The 18,592-nt window shown below is 47.5% G+C and overlaps 1 protein-coding gene across 1 annotated transcript in view; it reads right to left on the bottom strand.

Moving 5' to 3' along the window:
- The window catches only part of ZFHX3 (zinc finger homeobox 3), a 185,654-nt gene extending 168,408 nt beyond the window's left edge, over positions 1–17,246 (bottom strand). Inside the window, exons 1-2 of the mRNA XM_077831316.1 lie at positions 14,546–17,246; positions 9,975–10,471 (exon numbers count right to left, since the gene is read on the bottom strand). Coding sequence (XP_077687442.1) covers positions 9,975–10,471; positions 14,546–17,246 — 3,198 coding nt within the window. The remainder of the gene's footprint in view (positions 1–9,974; positions 10,472–14,545) is intronic.
- Positions 17,247–18,592: the final 1,346 nt, after the last annotated feature.

The following is an 18,592-nucleotide window of genomic DNA, read 5'->3' as shown; positions in this document are numbered from 1 at the left end:
AAATCCCCCCTCATTCTTCTCTTCCGCAGACTAAACAATCCCAGTTCCCTCAGCCTCTCCTCATAAGTCATGTGTTCTAGACCCCTAATCATTTTTGTTGCCCTTCGCTGGACTCTTTCCAATTTATCCACATCCTTCTTGTAGTGTGGGGCCCAAAACTGGACACAGTACTCCAGATGAGGCCTCACCAATGTCGAATACAGGGGGGACGATCACGTCCCTCGATCTGCTCGCTATGCCCCTACTTATACATCCCAAAATGCCATTGGCCTTCTTGGCAACAAGGGCACACTGCTGACTCATATCCAGCTTCTCGTCCACTGTCACCCCTAGGTCCTTTTCCGCAGAACTGCTGCCTAGCCATTCGGTCCCTAGTCTGTAGCTGTGCATTGGGTTCTTCCGTCCTAAGTGCAGGACCCTGCACTTATCCTTATTGAACCTCATCAGATTTCTTTTGGCCCAATCCTCCAATTTGTCTAGGTCCCTCTGTATCCTATCCCTGCCCTCCAGTGTGTCTACCACTCCTCCCAGTTTAGTATCATACGCAAATTTGCTGAGAGTGCAATCCACACCATCCTCCAGATCATTTATAAAGATATTGAACAAGCTTTTGTGAAGTGAGCTGTAGCTCACGAAAGCTTATGCTCAAATAAATGTGTTAGTCTTTAAGGTGCCACAAGTCCTCCTTTTTTTTTTTTTTTTGCGGATACAGACTAACAGGGCTGCTACTCTGAAACCTGTCCCTACACTAGGAAACTGACCCACTGCTGAAAACACCTGTTCAATGGTCACCGTGAACAAGAGTTGAACAGTTTAACTATTGTACAGGGGACAAACCCATTTTCATCGGTTACAAAAGTCCAACTGCGACTTCATGGGGCGACATTATTATTTGCTACTAGGAAAAGCACAGCACACAGGGCTCAGCTGCGAGAGAGACTTCAGGGCTTGCGATATTATTGAATAAACATAAGCAGGGGAGGAGGCACCAGAAGACCCTGTAGCCCAGCGGTCCCCAACCTTTCTGTTGCTGTAGCATATTTACGTTCCCAGAAGAGCGTGGCGGGCACCGGACGACCAGCCGCCGAAATGCCGCCGAGAAGCAGCGTCATCGAGCAGTACTGCCATCGAAATGCTGCAGAGAAGCGGTGGCATTTCAGCGGCGACACTTCTTGGCGTTGCTGCTTCCGGGCAGCATTTCGGCAGCTGGTTGTCCGGCGGCCGCGCTCCTCGGCGGCAGGCTGTCCGGCGGAAGCGCTCCCTTGTCAGTAGGCGGGCGCACATAAATGCCCCGGCGGGCGCCATAGGACCCGTGGGCACTGCGCTGGAGACCGCTGCTGTATCCACGCTGGCTGCAGCCGCAAATTCTGGCTAGGACACTGGTACCCATTTCACCTGGAAATGAGAGCCAGAGAGGAAAAAAGGCAAAGCAGCTTAACATTCCAAACAGCATCTCTCAAGCCTCTGTCCCAGCATATTCTGCAAGGGAGGGTTGTGAGAGTAGGGCCTCAGGCTACCCATTTGGGACTACAGACTCATTAGGCAGACGACAATAAGGGATTCTATGAATGGATGAGCTTCTCCTGGAAGGACAAGCTGCCTAGGAGATGGCTTGCAGCACAAACATGCCACAGGGTGTCTGGATTTGCGTATTCTGATCTCTTACGGATGTGGTACTCCCGTCTCCGAGACCCACCCACTACAGAGAATCTCTCAGACCCAGACTTAAGCAATGGCCTGATTGTCGTCTTAGCACTTTATACAGGGTATGCCTCCAGAGAGCCTTGGGATCACAGACTTCCTGATACCAAGCTCTAGTAAACTTCATTTTAACTCTCCTAATTAGAACTTCTCACAATGCCAAATCTGCAGCTGTAATCAGAGAGAGTAAATATATGCAAGTGAGTACATCTATATCTGCTTCATTCCTTTCTGACTGATCAGACACAGAACTAAGGGCTCTTCTCATGCGGTTCCGGAACCCAGAGCGGTCATTAGCAGGTGTTCCAAACAACCACCATGGGTGATGGACTCCAATCAGCAATCAGAATCTTCAGAGTGTAATTCCACGCTGTTTTATTCGGACTCAAGACAATCAGCAGTTTATCAAACTGTCAAGAAGTTGCCCCCCCTGAACTGCCTTACTTCCACCCCGGGTCTGCAGTCTGACGGCTGGTGTTGAGAGTACTATCCCATTCTGCTCAAGCCAGGGTTTGGGACAGATGTGGCACGGTAGGATGAGCAGGCAATACTTTGTAGAATTTCAACAAAACACTCAGATCTGTTCTCAGCTTACTCTCAGAAATAATGACGAGTGAATTTGGATGAGCATGGGCATTGTGCAGTGCTGTACAGGGCTCGGGTTGTACTCTGGTCACAATTTACAATCCCTAATTGTGGAGATAACAACCAAAGCCTGGGGCAGCTAGGAAAGAATTAAACCCTCCTGCTCTTTCTCCCCTCCCCCCTTCAGTGACAGAGAAACCAAGCCGACAGGATTGCTCACACTTGGTGACTGAGGCAATGAGAACTTCTTCCACCTTTCCTATGATTAGGGTCAAAGACAGAAGGCATTTTGACATTTTGGACTGAATTCTAAATCTTTTTTTGACAATTTGGAGTTTGAATTTTACTTTAACAAGTAGACAGAAGGGTTGGGAGGCTGCTCTTCCCCAACATTCCCAACCCTTTGACTTTGGGTTGCTCACTCCGGTTGCCTTGGGAGTCTGTTTGGTCTTCAGTGCTTTTTCAGTTTCATCACTATGCAAACCAAATTTGCCTCCCGAGGACGTTGGCTGAATATGGGTCAGGACATATCACAATATTGTAAAAGTAGGGACAAGATGTGTCCAAAAAAAGGGTTTGATTTGAATTTTTGAATAAATGAAGTATTTTACAAGTGGTTTTGCACTCTAAATTCATTCAGTCCCAACGCCTCCTAAGGGGCAAACATACAGAACATGGTTGCTGGTCCTATGTTAAGGTATTTTTGTATTACAACATTAAATGCAAAAATCTACTTTACTGCAAGGGTAATGTGGTGGAGCAGGCTGGCACAGGAAGTGTGAAGGCCCCAGGGTTAGATTTCTGAAACAGTTAAATGGATAATATATGTTACCTGTATTAAAATTCCTTAATGAGTCCCAGGGGGAGAAAGCAAAGTAGAATCCAACTGCAGCATGTTCATTGCAGGGTTGGTTTATCCCTTCTTCCTTGAATGCATAGAGATGCAGGGATGTTCTACTTGGGGGAAAATGTGTTGGTGGAGTTTTATTTAGACTTGGGGGAGAGGCTACAGTATTTGTTACCCACAGAGAGACACCATTCTGAGTCAGGTGGAGGAGAATGTGTGACCCAAGGACCTCTTGATGCCAGCTGGCAGAGGATGCAAAGATGCATAAGGATTGCAGGGCCCCCCGGCTCTGATATTTACATTCTAGTTCATCAAAGAGCATCACGTAAGGTTTCCACTGAAACCCTGGTCATCACAATCTATGCGAAACCTACATGGGGATAATATGTAAGGAGGAGTATGTGTGTGCATGCCCATGTGCTCTGAAGTCCTTGCAGTTAAAGGCAGGTCACCCAGAGGTGACATGCCTTAAGACAAGTTCTACAAGACAGGAGATGGGAGTCACTTATCTTCCTGGCTGACCATTGTATACTGTTATGCAGTAATTACAGCCGTGGCAGTCCCAGGATATTTGAGAGACAAGGTGGGCGAAATAATATCTGTTATTGGACCAACTTCTGTTGGTGGGAGAGACAGGCTGCCTAGACACACGGAGCTCTTCTTCACATCTGGGAATGGTTCTCAGAGCGTCACAGCTACATACAAGGTTGAACAGATAGTTTAGCATAAGTAGTTAGCACACGTTCTAAGTGACCATCCACGATGAAGGGGCCCATTAACACCCGTGTAGTCATCGAATTTAAAAAAAAAGGGGGGGGGGCGGCTTAGTGGGTTGCAGATGGTTGTAATAAGCCATGAATCCAGTGTCTCTGTTCACACCATGATTTTTAGTGTCCAGCAAATTTCTGAATTTAAGCTCCCAGGCTCATCTTCTGAAAGTGTTGTGCAGGTTCCCTCTGAGGATGAGGACTGGCAGGTCAGATACAGAAAGGTCACTTTGTGAAACGTTCACCCACCGGAGATAGGGTGCTTTTGTCTTATCATTTTCCTGTGTAAGTTCATCTGAAAGCACAGTGATTGTCTGGTTTCACCCACATAGTTATTGGGGCATTTAATGCACTGTATGAGGTACCCCCCCGTTGTGCTAGGCATGTGTAGGACCATGGATCTTGAAAGGTGCGTCATGGGGAGTGCTGATCATTGTAGCAGTGGAGATATGTCTGCAGGTTTTGCATCTGTTGTTCTGGCAGGATCTGGTGGCGCTTTGGTTATGGACTGTGACAGAGTACTCAATCTGATGCACTTAGTGCTCTCCCAGATGACAAAGAAACATCTGGGACAGCCAGAATCAGAGTTATCCGAGAAGCTACAGACACTATTCCAAAACCAAAATACTGTAATGATGCCCTTGCCTAGCAGATGAGACATTTCAAATTCTGCAAAAGATGTCTGAGGTCATATAGTGCCATGATATTAAACAAACATTTACAAGGTATTTCTGGGGCAAGAGCAAAAGTGGACTGTGAAGCTTATTTTGAGAACTGGGCAGAAGAGGGAATAAGTTCTAATAAATAACGGTCTGCATTCAAAGCTATTCAATCACTTTGATCCAAAACTGGACTTTGCATGGGGTTTATGCCCAATAAATAAGGCTAATGGGTAAAACATCCTCATCCCAAGAAAAAGGTCTGAAAAGAGGGAAAATATTATGAGACTGCACTTAAGCATCCTGAAGCAACTTTATGCCCAGATCTGGAAGCATTAGTAGGAGATGCAATCCCATACCCTGAAACCTGTATAGATGTACCCATGTTGGAAGAGATTTGGTCCCTGATATAGACACTGCATAGCGGGAGTGCTGCAAGACCCGATTGTATAACACCCAAACTTCTCAGGTGGGCCATAGGGCCCATCAGCTCAACTCTTCCTCTGGGCTTGGACTACTGGGAGCTCAGAGCAGGCAGGACCATGCCCTTGGCAAGAAGCCCATTCTAACATGGGAGCTTGTGATAGTTCATGAGCAGGTTGGTCCAGCTCTGAGTTTAGTGTAGCTCAGAAGCTTGTTCTAGATTTTGAAGCTTAGTCCAGTCCCAGACCCATTTTGATTCAGAAGCTTAGTCTGGGCTAAGGAAACGTGCACGACATTTCCCTAAGTAGATAAATTCCCACTTCTCTGGTCTGCACCCTGGGATAAAAACACTGATCTTAAAACCACCAAGTATTTGTCTAGACATCAGCACTTGACTGAGAGACCTCAAAAAAATACCTGGGGGCAACAAGGTGTGGTGCCAGTGATTCAGCTGGCAGGCATCTTCCCTCTGAGCCAGCACCAACCTAACAAGCAGAGCCGTGGTATCCGCAGAGCCGGTGGTGGGGCCCGTGCTGGAATCTCAGTGTAAGGAGTTGGATGGGTCCCCACCTACCTGCTTGGGGTAACAGATTTTTCATGGAAAAAACACTGACCGAAAAACAAGCTGTAACAAGCCAGCGGCTGTCACATGGTGCAGTGCACTGGTATTAAGCCATCTCCATGCTTCCCTTCTAGGGGCTGCACTTCAGGGACAGTACATTAGCTTGGCTGTCTTAGGCAAGAGCTTGAACATCTGTAGGGATCACAGAGAAACAAGGTGATGCATAAACAACAATTGCTTTGTTTCAGGAGGGAAGAAGCAGGCAAGGAGTGAGGGGAAACCAGAGAGTTCCTTTTAAATGGTAGAGTTTTACAGCCTTCTATCCCATACCCTTCCCACTATTATCCCAGCTACTTGTCCAGTGATACCATAGAGCAGATATGCTAATTAACAGAGTTGAAGGAATTTGGTTTTCATCAGATTAAAAACTCCTCAAACAAGCATAAGGGGGAGGCCACAAAACCTCCACAGAAACTCTACGAAGGAGAAAATCCAAAAAAAGCAAATGAGGTTTCTCCAAATAATTACCTTTGGAGAGTACCTCAAACCTGCCCTGCCCTTCCTCCACATGACTCCTGCAAAGAAGCATAACAAATGGAAAACCAAGTAGGAGCTGAGATGGACAACTGGTGCCCAGGCTTTGGGCTCTGTCCTTGTGACACAAAATACTGTCAGATGGCAGTTTAGAACACCCCTCTCTCTGTAAACCTAGTTCATCTATTCACCAAGGCCTCCCCAAGATCTCCAGTACCCTTTCTAGCTGTCCCCAAATGCCCCACTTGCCCTGGATAAAATGGCATTATCTCATGAATCAGGAAATGCATCTCCCGTTGCCAGATGTGATACCTTCCTCCCTACATTTCACAGGAAAGCCAAATCTGAATAACTGTTGCTAACCTAGTCTGAATTGGAACTTAGTTTGTGATTTACAGGTTAAAAAGTTTCTCTGTCTGCATACTGTCTCAAGATCAGAAATACTCTGCCCTTTTCATCTGTAAATCTCAAAGCACTGAAGAAAAAGGAGTATTATCGTTCCCATGTTACAGAGATAGGAAGGGATTTGCCCAAGCTAACGGAGCAAGTCAGTGGCTGACCCTAGAATGGAACCCTAGTCTCCTGGCTGCTAGCCCCATGCTTTTCCTCTAGACCACACTGCCTCAACTAGAATTGAAATATTTCATATCCTATTAATCTCCTGAACCAGCATGTCCACCTCATTCCACTTAGCGTCGAAACAAGTATTTATGATACTAACGGCACTTTCTGGGTAATACTGACCGAGGACATGAGAGCACAAGCAGTGAGGAGAGACGGAAGCTGTGTGTCAGATCTCTCCGTGTTCATCAGTGTGAGAAACTCCAACACAAACCGCCCCCCCAAAGAACCCTCCCCCTTATAAACCAATGCTGCATAAGAGGGGACTGGACTTAAGACATCCTGAAATACTGGAAACAGTATTAAAATTCCAAGCAGTCTCTCACTCCACCCTCACCAGAAAGCACCGGATACATGGCAGGGGAGGTCTCACAGGCTCGTTATGCTGCTGACTAACGAGGTCTCAGGATCACATTTTCCAGCTCCGCCACTTGCTGCTGAAGTGGCTCTTGGGCAACCCGAGTGGCCAATAACATGATTTAAAAGGAAAACGGCAAAGAGGCAGCATAAGGAGGATTGTGCGCGAGAAGCTTCGTGCACTCTCTCACCCAGGCAGCATCTGGAGAGGATTTTCTCCAGCAGACAGGGAAGAACTCGATTACATCCAGTTAACTGTGCTCTAAACTGATTATGCATGTGCCAGGCTAATGGATTACATTAGCAAGAGGAAAAATAACATCCAATCAATCTCAATTTACTGCAGACCACACCAATGGCTGAGAGAAAAGAGAAGAGAAACTGGTCCATGAACTGCCCCCACTCCCACTTCACCCGTCAGCTATCAAAGCTCCATGGCACTAAAACCACACGAAAGAATGGAAACTCTGAGCTGAGGACCTCAGTGAGCAACTCTATCTACAGCCAAGTTCTTCCATGACAACGAACACCGAATCCATCGATGTGCTGGGCTAAGACTCTCTGGGAATCTCTCCTTTCATTGGATAGCACAATGGTAACTAAGTAAGAAGAGCAACATGACTTATATGGATTTACAATGAAAGTGGTTGGGGTACCAATGCAATGAATTCCATACAAGCATTTCATGGAATGTGTGACTACACTAGCAGACATTTATACCCATGCTAAACTGGTAGGTGCTCGTGTTCAGTATTTTGATACCAAGGTAATTCCTGCTCTCTCTTGCTTGGATGTTTCACTGGAACTCTCACCTCAAAGACAAACGAGATTTTAAAATCATGACTAAGTGCTCAGGGCTGAAACTACCGAGTGTCCCTGAGAATGAATGAATTCCTTCATCTGTCTGGGGAAGGCATTTCACAAGCCTCCAATATATTGCTTTAGAAAACCAGTCCCTGCACCATGTATCCTTTTCCTGTTTTGGCAGGAAACAAGGAGGGAAGGAGAAAGCCAGTGCCCTCAATCTGCTTTCTCACCAGGGAGCACAACAGAGACAGAGGGTTTGAACCAAGAATTTTTGCAGCCTGTCACCACTGTCTTGTCCCCAGATAACAAAAAAGTCAAATCTAAAGACTATTATAAGTTGAAATCATGACGCTTGCTTGGTACATGAGTTTTAATTCTGAAGACAGACTGCACTATTCAGATGTCCTCTCCTAGCCCCTGTGAGATTTCTCCTGCTCCCACTTTCACCCCAAATTCCCTCTCGTACATATCCCAGTTTCTTTGACTTTACTAAAATAGGATACTTTGAAAGCAGAGAAATAAGAGTGAACTTAGTCATCTTCAGAGCGAAGCTGTGCCATGCCTCACTAGTTCCACTGACACCGATAACAGTGATGTTCAGAGAAGCCCGGTCACATCCACTGGGCCTCCAGCACTAGGAGCTTCCTCAGGTTTAACAGTATTTCCCTCTTAATACTAGCTGAGTCTCCAGCTGCTCTAGACTAGGCTAAACTGTTCTGCCCTCCTACCACTTTCCCCTCTCCTCCTGAAATTGCTGGAGTAATTCATTTCCTGGAACAACTCCCTATGTTAAAAACCACACATTTCCTCCTTAGTGTGGGGGACTGACACAGGGAGAGATGCAAAGTTTTGAACTCACCTGATACGGGAGAGTTACACAGACAGCAAAGAGGCACGGCAGGGTTAGGAAATGAGAGAAATGGGGTACAAAACAAGACCGCCTAGTCTAATCCAGAATTGTAGATCCCTCTAGGATTACAAGGAGAGGGAAGGAAAGGAGAAAAGACAGACAGAATACAAAATTGAGCAAAATGAGAAGACAGTGAGAGACAGAGCATGTGTAAGTGAGCAGAAGGTATGCGAAGTGAGGCTGCTTAGATTTATGGCGATTTGTACCTGATTGTTCATACTAAAGCCATTATGGGATGATTAGAGAAAAAGGTGAAGCTTTAAGTCCAGTGAAAATCAATAAAAACGTCTGGAGCAATTCTGCTGCGCGAGTGAAAGGACTATTTACTGTATCCGGAGCTCCCATTGGGTTATAGCCTACAGGGTTCGGGGGGGTGGGGAGGCAGAGAAATGAGGCAGGAGAGGAAAAGATGGTTACAGAAGGGACAGAAAATTGGAGGCAAGAGGAAAAAAAGACAAAAACCAAGATAGAGTCATGGAGCAACGTGTAATGTGGAAGGCGAGTGGTAAGGAAAGGCTGTGACATATCGTCCGAGGGAAGCTGTCAGTTTGACCATGCCTTCAGTCAACTACATATATACAGCAATAGAATTTGTTCTCGCTCCTTTCCAGCAGGCTCAAGCAGCAGTTCAACAACACATCCCCGGCACTCCCACACACAGCACAAAAGAAACAGGGCACTGCCCGCTTCTTTGACACTGCCCACATGCATTCTCCATGCTAGCATGAGCACACTACCCGGAGTTCCTGCTTGGATGGGAGTAGCTTTCAGAAAGTTTTTGGCAAGGATGAGCAACCTGACATAAGGCAAACCCTAGCTAGCAGAATCCCTTCCGAGATTAGCAGTGAGAAACAGCTTGTTGGAATGCAATTTTCAGACAGGACTGATGATTTTGGACGTGCAATGTGACACATCTTAAAGGGGACCTAATTTTCACAGGACAGGTGCTCAGCCCCTCTAAGGCACCTCAAGTTGGGCCCCAACAGCCACTATCACTTTTGAAAAGCTTGGCCTAAGGCTTTCGGAGCCCAAAAGAGTTGCTAGCAAAGTGCAAGCTGAGGAGACGTGTGATCCCAGTGAGTCTGGGGCCAAGCCCTGCGGAGGTGCTAGACTGAATGGGTTTAAAATCCTACTCTCACGGTAGCTCAGAACTGATGGCTGGGTCCCCCACAAGGAAGACAAAAGAGCAATCAAGCCTCACCTTGTACAGCTTCAGGCTGGCCTCATGCCTGGAGTTAACTGTGTGCAGACGCAGCTTCTCCAGACTGTTGGTGTAGTAGTCACAGGCATTGCACTTCAGATGCACGGGGTTCCCGATGGCCACACACTTCAGCCTCCACTCGTTGGCTTTGCCACCCTCCTTGATGTGCGCTACTAGCTGGTACTTCTGCACATGCTTGTCTGTTTTGCAGTGGAGCTGGAAGTTTGCCTTGAGCTGTGTGTTGTAGCGGCACAGCTTGCACTGGTACGAGTCCCCCATCACGGCCTTCCACTCATCCTCCGGGAGGCTGCGCTCCACATTCATGTGCAGCCCCAGCATGTCCAGGTTGTCTGTAGTGAACTTGTTGCACACAGCACACTGGAAGAGCTTCAGTGATGGGTCGTTCGTTTGTGTGAAGCTCTCACCCAGGTTCATTAACTCCTCGGACACCAGTTGCCCGCCCCCCAGCCGCATGTCCAGGGGGATCTCTCCACCCACTGCAGAAAGGAGAGAGAAAAATACAAGTCAGAAAAGCTGCATCCTGTACCTCCCATGACAGAAGCAGAGCAGAACATTCATTCCCCTGGCATGCCCCCATAATATGCCCACCAGGTCCTGGGTCAGAAGCAAAACACAGCAGAATTTCTCACCCCTTGCCCATGCCTGTGCACTGCTGGTATGCCAGGCACAAAAGAGTCAGCTGTCTGGTTCTACAGCCATTGGGCCCGGAGGACAACAGTCCCTTGTTGCCCAGCCCAGGACCTGCTGACCACAGGGCCAGGAGCACAACAGGTCCTCGCCAGCCAGAGAGAAAATAAATGTGAATCCCAACAGATTTTAGGAGGGGTAAAGTCTTCACTTTGCTGCTCTGTGAAAAACTATATGACACTCTCCCACTTGCTGGCTCTACCACCTATGTGGTTACCTCTGAGGAATTAAACCTCTCTCTCCAGGCAGGCAAGGACACAAGGAAGAGACAAGAAAGGTCACGCATAGGACATCCAAACCCAACCCCTGCTGAATAAGAGAATCTTTGGCCATGACGCACAGCAGTGTGATTAGGAAGTTATGTTGCAGCAGCACCAACTAGACAGCTGCAGCTCCCTAAAAGTGCCATGCTCTCAGCGGTAAGCCTCAGCACTTGTCTGAAACAAAAATTCAGAATGGTAGATACGCTCAAGGAAAGTCCTGGCCAGGGGGAGATCTTATGCCCGAGGAAAGGACAACAGCTAATAACTGGGGAAGTACAAGTATGCGTGTGTGTGTCAGGGAAAAAGTCATCAGGAAGCATGCTCTCTCTCTCGCTCTGTCATATCCCCGCTCTTCAAATTATCACTGACCCAGCTAAACCAAGAGCTGACCTCCATTCACTTATAGTAAATTAATACAGCAACCTCTTATTTATATGGTTAGAAAGGCTTGAGGACGTGGAAGGAGGGAAGACTCCTCTCCATTACCCGGGATCTCATGCCGAAGCAAATAGCCCAACCACCAGCCTCCATGGGGGAGCTCTGCTTATCTTTCCTCCCCCCACACTTCAGCTAGTTTTGGTTTGATTTTTTTCCCCTTCTACAATTAAGCCTGACTGCATCCCAACTCGGTTTAAGGGGTTATTTAAGCCTTCAAGTCTATAGCTAATCAAAAAAGGGAGATTTTATTCCTTAATGGTTTTCCTTTCTATGCTTTCAGTCATTTGCTGAGGAACAGCCAGGATCAGGAGCTGTCTGAATTTGCTGAGCAGGTGTGCGACCTGTGCAGAATCCAGAAATCTGCACAAACAAGTGCTTCTGGATGGTTGAGGTTAGCCTCCAATGCAGCGTGTGTGTTGCCTCTCTTCCCTGCAGAGATGCATGGCCATGATGATGGTTACGTCTCTAGTCAGGGAAGAGCAATGAAGCCTTCACTTCTGTCTGGTTGCAAGGCACAGGTAACTGGAGCAGCAGTCCCATGCCCATGAGCACACACAGAGATAGGAGAAAAGGCTAAACAGGGAAAAGTCCAGCTTGCTTGCACACGCACTCCTTTCCATGTGCCAGGGCTCACAGGGATTAGGGGCCTTTCCTCTGTCTAGGTGCCTTTTTCATCCCCACCACTGTACTGTCTGATCATCTACTCCCTCTCCTGCCAGGGCAGTATTGTGCACCCAAGGACACTTGCTAGTGCACAATCCACTCATTTTTAGTGCCCCAAACAACAAGGCTTTCTCTACTTCCCTTGGAAGACTTTTCCACAGCCTACCTCCGCCATCCCCAGTCAGGCCATTTTTCCTGACATGCAACCTAGCCCCTCTCTTCTGAGCTAGTCCATCCCAACCACCTCCACAATGAGGAATGCTGAATGGAAATGGAGTCCACAGAATAGCTCATGTTCTACTCAAACCTACAAGCCACAGGCAGGTCTGGGATTCAATGGCAAAAAAGGGCAAAGCACCTCCTACCTGCCAAAACAATGAATATGTTTATATGCAGCAAATAAAAAAGGGACAGATGACTAAGGAAGTGAGGGGGAAGAGCTTAAAAGGCATCCATGCAGAACAAAGCCACTCTAATAGACCCAAAGTAAAAGATTTATCCTAACAGCTAGAATTGTGTCCAGTGCTTATTGACAAGGGCAGGGACTCTGCTCCACAACTCCTAGCTCATGATTCTTAATGCCATAAAGCACACAAGTCACAAATCGCTTCCCGAACGAGCTTAGACACATTCAAGATGCTTGTATTCAGCTGGAGTCACTCAAGAGTAAGACACCAGTAGGTTACTCCACTTCCTCTCAGGAGCACTTCCCGACAGCTTAAGGTAGACAGGGCTGGGGACTTTAACAGGGGTATGTCTCAGGAAACCCTAAACATGTTGACTCCCCATAAAGTTGACAATGTCAACAAGCTACATTATAAAAGAGTAGAAATTCTTTCTACTGGCAACCCGGAATGGTAAAAAAAAAGTCACAGCAAAGACAAAACCATTGCCACCTTCCTCAAAGAGGCAAGTTGGGACAACAGATATGTGGAAGAAAATTGTAGTTACTTTTGTTTGTAGAGCCTTCCATTCCTCAGTTTTCCTTTTCAATGTTCTGTGTTCTTTCCCCCTCTCAAACAAACAGATCTTTCGAAAATTTAAGATCATCAAGCCCCCCCTGTGCGGCAATGAGTTATGTTGCTACAGGAGTATAGGAAAAAGATGCTGGAGTCTTGGGCACCCAAAACATAGTGCCTTAGGAGTCACGGTCTTAGACCAAGCTAGCCTGTTCAGTCTCAATGGATGAATAAGATTACAAATGACAGAGTTCAGGAAAAAGAGGTCAGGTCAGAGGAATGTGGGTGCTCTCCTTGTATATGTAATTTCTGAAAGCAGTGTCAAATAATTGTGGTTATAGTGAACTGGGGTACAGAGAAAGGGTTATTTCAGCTGGTAGATGCTACAGACCCTTGCCAGAGCTGATCTGGTAGAGTTCTATTATGCTTCACTGTTTCATATTGGATTGGCAATAGGAAGCTCAAATACACACAGATGTATGCACACCGTGTGGACTATAGCAAGGATTCGGGTAGGTGAAGATACAGTTGTTTCCTTTAACTGACTATAGCAGCATATCAGACTTCCAAGAATAGATTTAGCCCATCATTCCAAATTCTAACTGCACTCTGAGGCAGTAAATTCCTTGGGGCAGGGACTGTGTCTTTACTGACGTCTTCTACAGCACCAACTGTCATGTCAACATGCACGCATGCATAATAAAGTCTTGTTTCCAGGTAATAAAGTACCGTTAATATGCCTGTTCGGAGAACATGCTGTGCGGATGACAAACCCCCTTCAAAATAAAGTGATCACCTCCCTTCCCTACACCAGCCAACCTTGGTCCAACCCTTCCTAGCCTAACAACTCTTGGTGGTCAAGCTTTGAGTTTGAGATCTCAAACCAGCACCCACTGCAACCGTCCCTACTCCCCTTCACCAAGCAAATATCACTCACTCTAGAAGCCTCTATCACGACTATCAATCACATTTATCCTGACCTACCAATTATCAATACATTTCACTTCTCCAGATCCATATCCCCATAACTAACATCTATCCTCACTAATACAATGTAACTGCCAAGCACCTGACCTCCCGCTTTCTCATTAAGCACCCCCCTTCAATAGTATGCTTCACGCTCTCCAAACTAAGGAGGGAGTATAAGGTACCCTTGGTGCAGGCACTGGAGAACCCTTAACAATCCAAGCAGCGATGTTCACCCATTGCATCCTCTCTCAGTGGCTTCACTATTCAATTCATCCACAGAGTTTCCTGAAGTTCACAAGAAATACATAGGAACACAGGAGAGTGCCAAGAATTTCTGAAGATGAGAAAAAATTAGGGTGAGAAGGGAGAAGGGTCTCTATCCCTTTTGTGATTCACCGAACTATGTATGTATTCCATGGAGCGCTACAGGTATTTCAGAATAGGATTGGGGAAAACAGACTGGGATGGACAGCACCTCATCCACCCACAGGGCCTTACGGCAAAAAGAAAATCCCTCTCCCCCCCGCACAGAAATGACAGCAGCAAAAACAGGGAAACACTTCAACCTCACCTAGAGACGGAGCCACGGTTGCCATAGGGCTGGTGGGATCGAGCTGGTATCCACCCATCCTGAACGGGGCATCGGAGGAAGTGCTGTCCATCTTCAGGCTGGGCAGACTCACGTTGTGTGCCAGATAGTACTGGTACAGCTCGGCCTCGGCCGGGGAGGGCAGGCTGCCAAGGCCCAAATGCCGGCTGTGCTGGATTTGGGTCATATTCTGCTGAAGCAGCATCATATTGTGCATGTGCTTCTCACTGGTCATGTGAATGCGAAGGTTCCTAGCTACGTTGGTTTCGTAGTCACACACCTCACACCGCCAGGTGGGTTTGGTTTTTGGTTTGGTGGGCGAGGGGGCCCCACAGGTGCTACCAATGTTTGCTGCTGCAGCTGCTGCCGCGGCCGCAGCCGCCGCCGCTGCCCCAGCCGTGTGACTGAAGACCTGCTCTCCCCCTCCATTCTGCAGGGTTTGCATGTTGTTGAGATGCTTGTCGGACTGCATATGAATACTGAGGTTGCCTTTGGTAGTAGTGGAGTAGTTACAGACCTCGCAACGAAAAGGCTTGTAACCACAAGTGTAGCTCTCGCCCCGTGCCAACCGGGGGTGTGGCTGCCCACTCTTGCAGTACACGCACGAGCCACCTGGCTCGGGGTGCTTCTCCTTCATGTGTGCCTCAAGTGTCTGCTGGTATTTGTAGTGCCAATTGCACTTGGGACACTTGAGTGTCTTACACGAGTTGCGAGAATGCATCATGGTCATGTGGCCACCTAGTGACCGTGAGGAGCCCAGGACTGTGTCACACTTTGGGCACTCCACACCACTCCCCGAGGGGCACTCCCCACCCCCAAGCTCACAGAGGGGACCAGTGTGCTGGTGATGGGAGATGTAGCTCCCATCCTCGCCCTCTGCACTCTCATTTGGTTCTGGTACTGTGGCATTGTCTTTATTGGCACTTTCATCGACGAAGTCCAACCTCCTGCTGCCCTCTGCCACGCTGGCTCCACCGCCCTCATTGTTAAAGCTTAAACGACTCCTCCTGTTTGCACCATCAAAGACAAAGGAAGAAGCAGAATTAGAAATAGAAGAAGCTGTGCCCCTTGACAGGGTCTGGAGCACGTTAGGCATTAAGGGAGAGTTAGAAATGCTTTGGTTTGAGAGAGCAGGGTCCTTTTTGCTGCTGCTACCTGCCACAGCCCCAGACTCTTCATGGGGCCCATCTTCCAATTCATCCTCCAACTCGCTTGGAAACAGTCCTTTGCAACCCTCATCGTCGTCGTCTTCTTCCTCCTCCTCTTCCTCCTCCTCCTCCTCCACATCCTCCTCTTCTTCGTCCTCCTCCACATCCTCAGCTGGTTCTGCTTTTTCCGAGAGGCTATCCTGGTCACCCAGTTCTTGCTTCTCGCTGTCTGCTGCCCCGGGGTCTTTTCCCTCTGAGGATTTGGTAGGACTGGAAGCCAGCGGGCCCAGGGGAACTGAGGTAATTGGGGTTTTCAGAGCTGAGCTGGTCAGCCCACCAAGGTTCAAGAGGGCACCAGGCGCCAAGATGCCTGATGGTGGCTGCTCTGCTCCACTGGCAGTGCCAGCCTGGACAGCCTCTTCCCCTTCCATTCGAATGCCACTGAATTTACCATAAAAGCTGTGTCCAGGGCCTATGAGGTTAGCTGCGGAAACTAAAGGGTGTTGAAAGTTTTTGTTTTTTGGTTCCAGAAAACTTACAAGGGGTTCCTTGTCTTTGCCTATCCCTTGGATGATAGCGGAGATGTTCTTATTGCTAAGAATTTTCCGCTCCTCCTCACTCAGAGTCATTCGATGGTCATGCACTGCATGGGTCACAAATGAGCGGACATACCCAAAGGAGAGCTTGCACAAGAAACACATCAGTATGGGCTTCCTCTTCCCATAGAGCACAAAGCCATCAAATTTGGACAGGTCCACATTGTTGGGAACATCTTTGGATACACAGGAGCTTTTGGCAGAACCATCGCTGTTCAGGTAATCCTTGTTGCTTTTGTGTCGCACATCAAAAACGCGGAAGCTGTGCAAGACGGGGCTGATGCCCGTCAGGGCTGAGGTATTCGGGAAGGACTGGTCTGAGCCCTCAAACCATTTCCCGAAGGATGAGGCTATGTGGAAAGTATTAATGATCTGTGGATACACGGGTGCAGCAGAGGAGGGTTCTCCTGGTTTGCCCCCAGCATTGGGTAGAGAGTTCATAACGAATGAAGGGAGAGCCCCACTGCCACTGGCTCCCCCACTTTGGATCAACTGGTTGACGCTTTCAACAATATACGCGGAGCCATCTGGCTGGTAGACTATTTCTCCAGCAAGGTTCTCCACATCACTCTCCTCGTCCCCCTCCTCACTGGTATCACTCCCACTTTCCTCCCTCAGTGGAAGAGGTGGGCGGGCACTGGGGCAATGGTGCTCCATATAGGTCTGTAAACTGGCAAAGGAGGCCAAGCATTCGTTGCAGCTGACCTCTTTGCTAGTGGACTCAGTGTTGGGGCCAGCTGAGTTGATGCTGTCTGGAATGCGCTCATTAAAGGGGACCCTCAGGCTGTCTAGGGCCCCGTGGTTTTCGGTTGTGGACTGCTCCATGCTACTGGGTTTGTCAGGGAGGTGGGTGCTGTTGAGTTCAGTCCATTGCTGGTGCTGAGGGATGCCACACCCATTGTCCTTCCCAGAGATGACAGGCGAGTCACAGCCTTCCATGGTAAGGCCTGCATGGAGCTTTCATTGCACCCACTACGGCTTGGACCTAAAGGCAAAAAGAGAGGGGGGAGACAGAAAGAAAGAGAAAGGCGAATAAGTTAGAGAAGGCACACACCGCATTTCCACACAGCACAGTCACTATAATGCACACAGTCCATTTCATCCTAGAGCATCCAAAGCCCTAGAGGGGAGATGGCGCCCCACTAATAAGCTCCTGAAATGCAAGACCTAACCCAAGGTAATGAGGATAATGCAAAGGGATTGAAGCCAGGGAGAACAACCGTGTGGGGGGCTGAAAGAGCACTAAAACCAGTTCCTCACTGGAGGAGGAAAAGGTGGACTTGCCCCTCTTTTGCTACTCAGTGATGGAGTTAGAAAAAGTAAGAGTCAGACTGAGGCACTAGGCGTGGCCACGGTGCAGTGACCCCACCGAAGACTAGTAACTGCACTGTATCTCTAAGAAGCTTAGGATATTTTTAAAAATGATGCAATTTAAACTAGAAAAGCCTTTGGGGTGGAAACAGAATTAAGAAGCTACCATGAAGTAATGTAAGTAACAGCTGCAATATTAAACCTCTATGGAGAATGTGCCACAGAGGCCCTCCCATTCCCTTCACTATCAGGGGAAATAACACACTTTCCCAGTACACACGTACAGAGCAAGTGACTCCTGAACTTGAATTCTGCCACTTCAAGACACATTCTTCTATTAAAAGTCCTGGTAATAGAGAGAACATTGCTGTACCCTTCACACATCCATCTTTGCCATGGACCACCAAGACCTGGACCAACTCCCAAGGTTCTCAAACTCACGGGACACCGCACTCACAGGGATTTAACTACTTGGATATCTAGGCAGTTAAATTCAGCCAAACACATAGCAGAGAGGATATGAAATTATTTAAGAACGTAGAAACTGCCAAACAAGATCAAATCAAGGGTCCATTTTAACCAGTATCCTGTGTCAGGAGCCAGTATCAGATGCTTCAAAGGAGGCAAGAAACCCCATAGTACACAACCTGCTAATGGGTAAAGTTTCTTTCCAACCCTCATGTGTAAATGGTTGGTTTATGCCCTGAAGCATGAGAGTTTACACCGCTCCCATTTTTTTCTACTGTCTAATATAACTAGATGTCCTCATCAGCTGTAGGTGTCTAATCCTTTTTGAATCCTATTAGGATCTTGATCTCAGTGATATTCTGTGGCAGTGAGTTCTACAGGTTAATCATACATTATTTAAAACCATTATTTCCCTTTATTGCTTTAAACATATTACCTTATAATTTCATTGGACAGCCTCGTTCTTGCATTATAAGAAAAGGAATAATGGAAAGACTAAATGACCT

This window comes from Eretmochelys imbricata, chromosome 12 (genome assembly GCF_965152235.1).
Source record: "Eretmochelys imbricata isolate rEreImb1 chromosome 12, rEreImb1.hap1, whole genome shotgun sequence".
Lineage (NCBI taxonomy): Eukaryota > Metazoa > Chordata > Testudines > Cheloniidae > Eretmochelys > Eretmochelys imbricata.
This window is presented reverse-complemented; position numbering and strand designations above follow the sequence as displayed.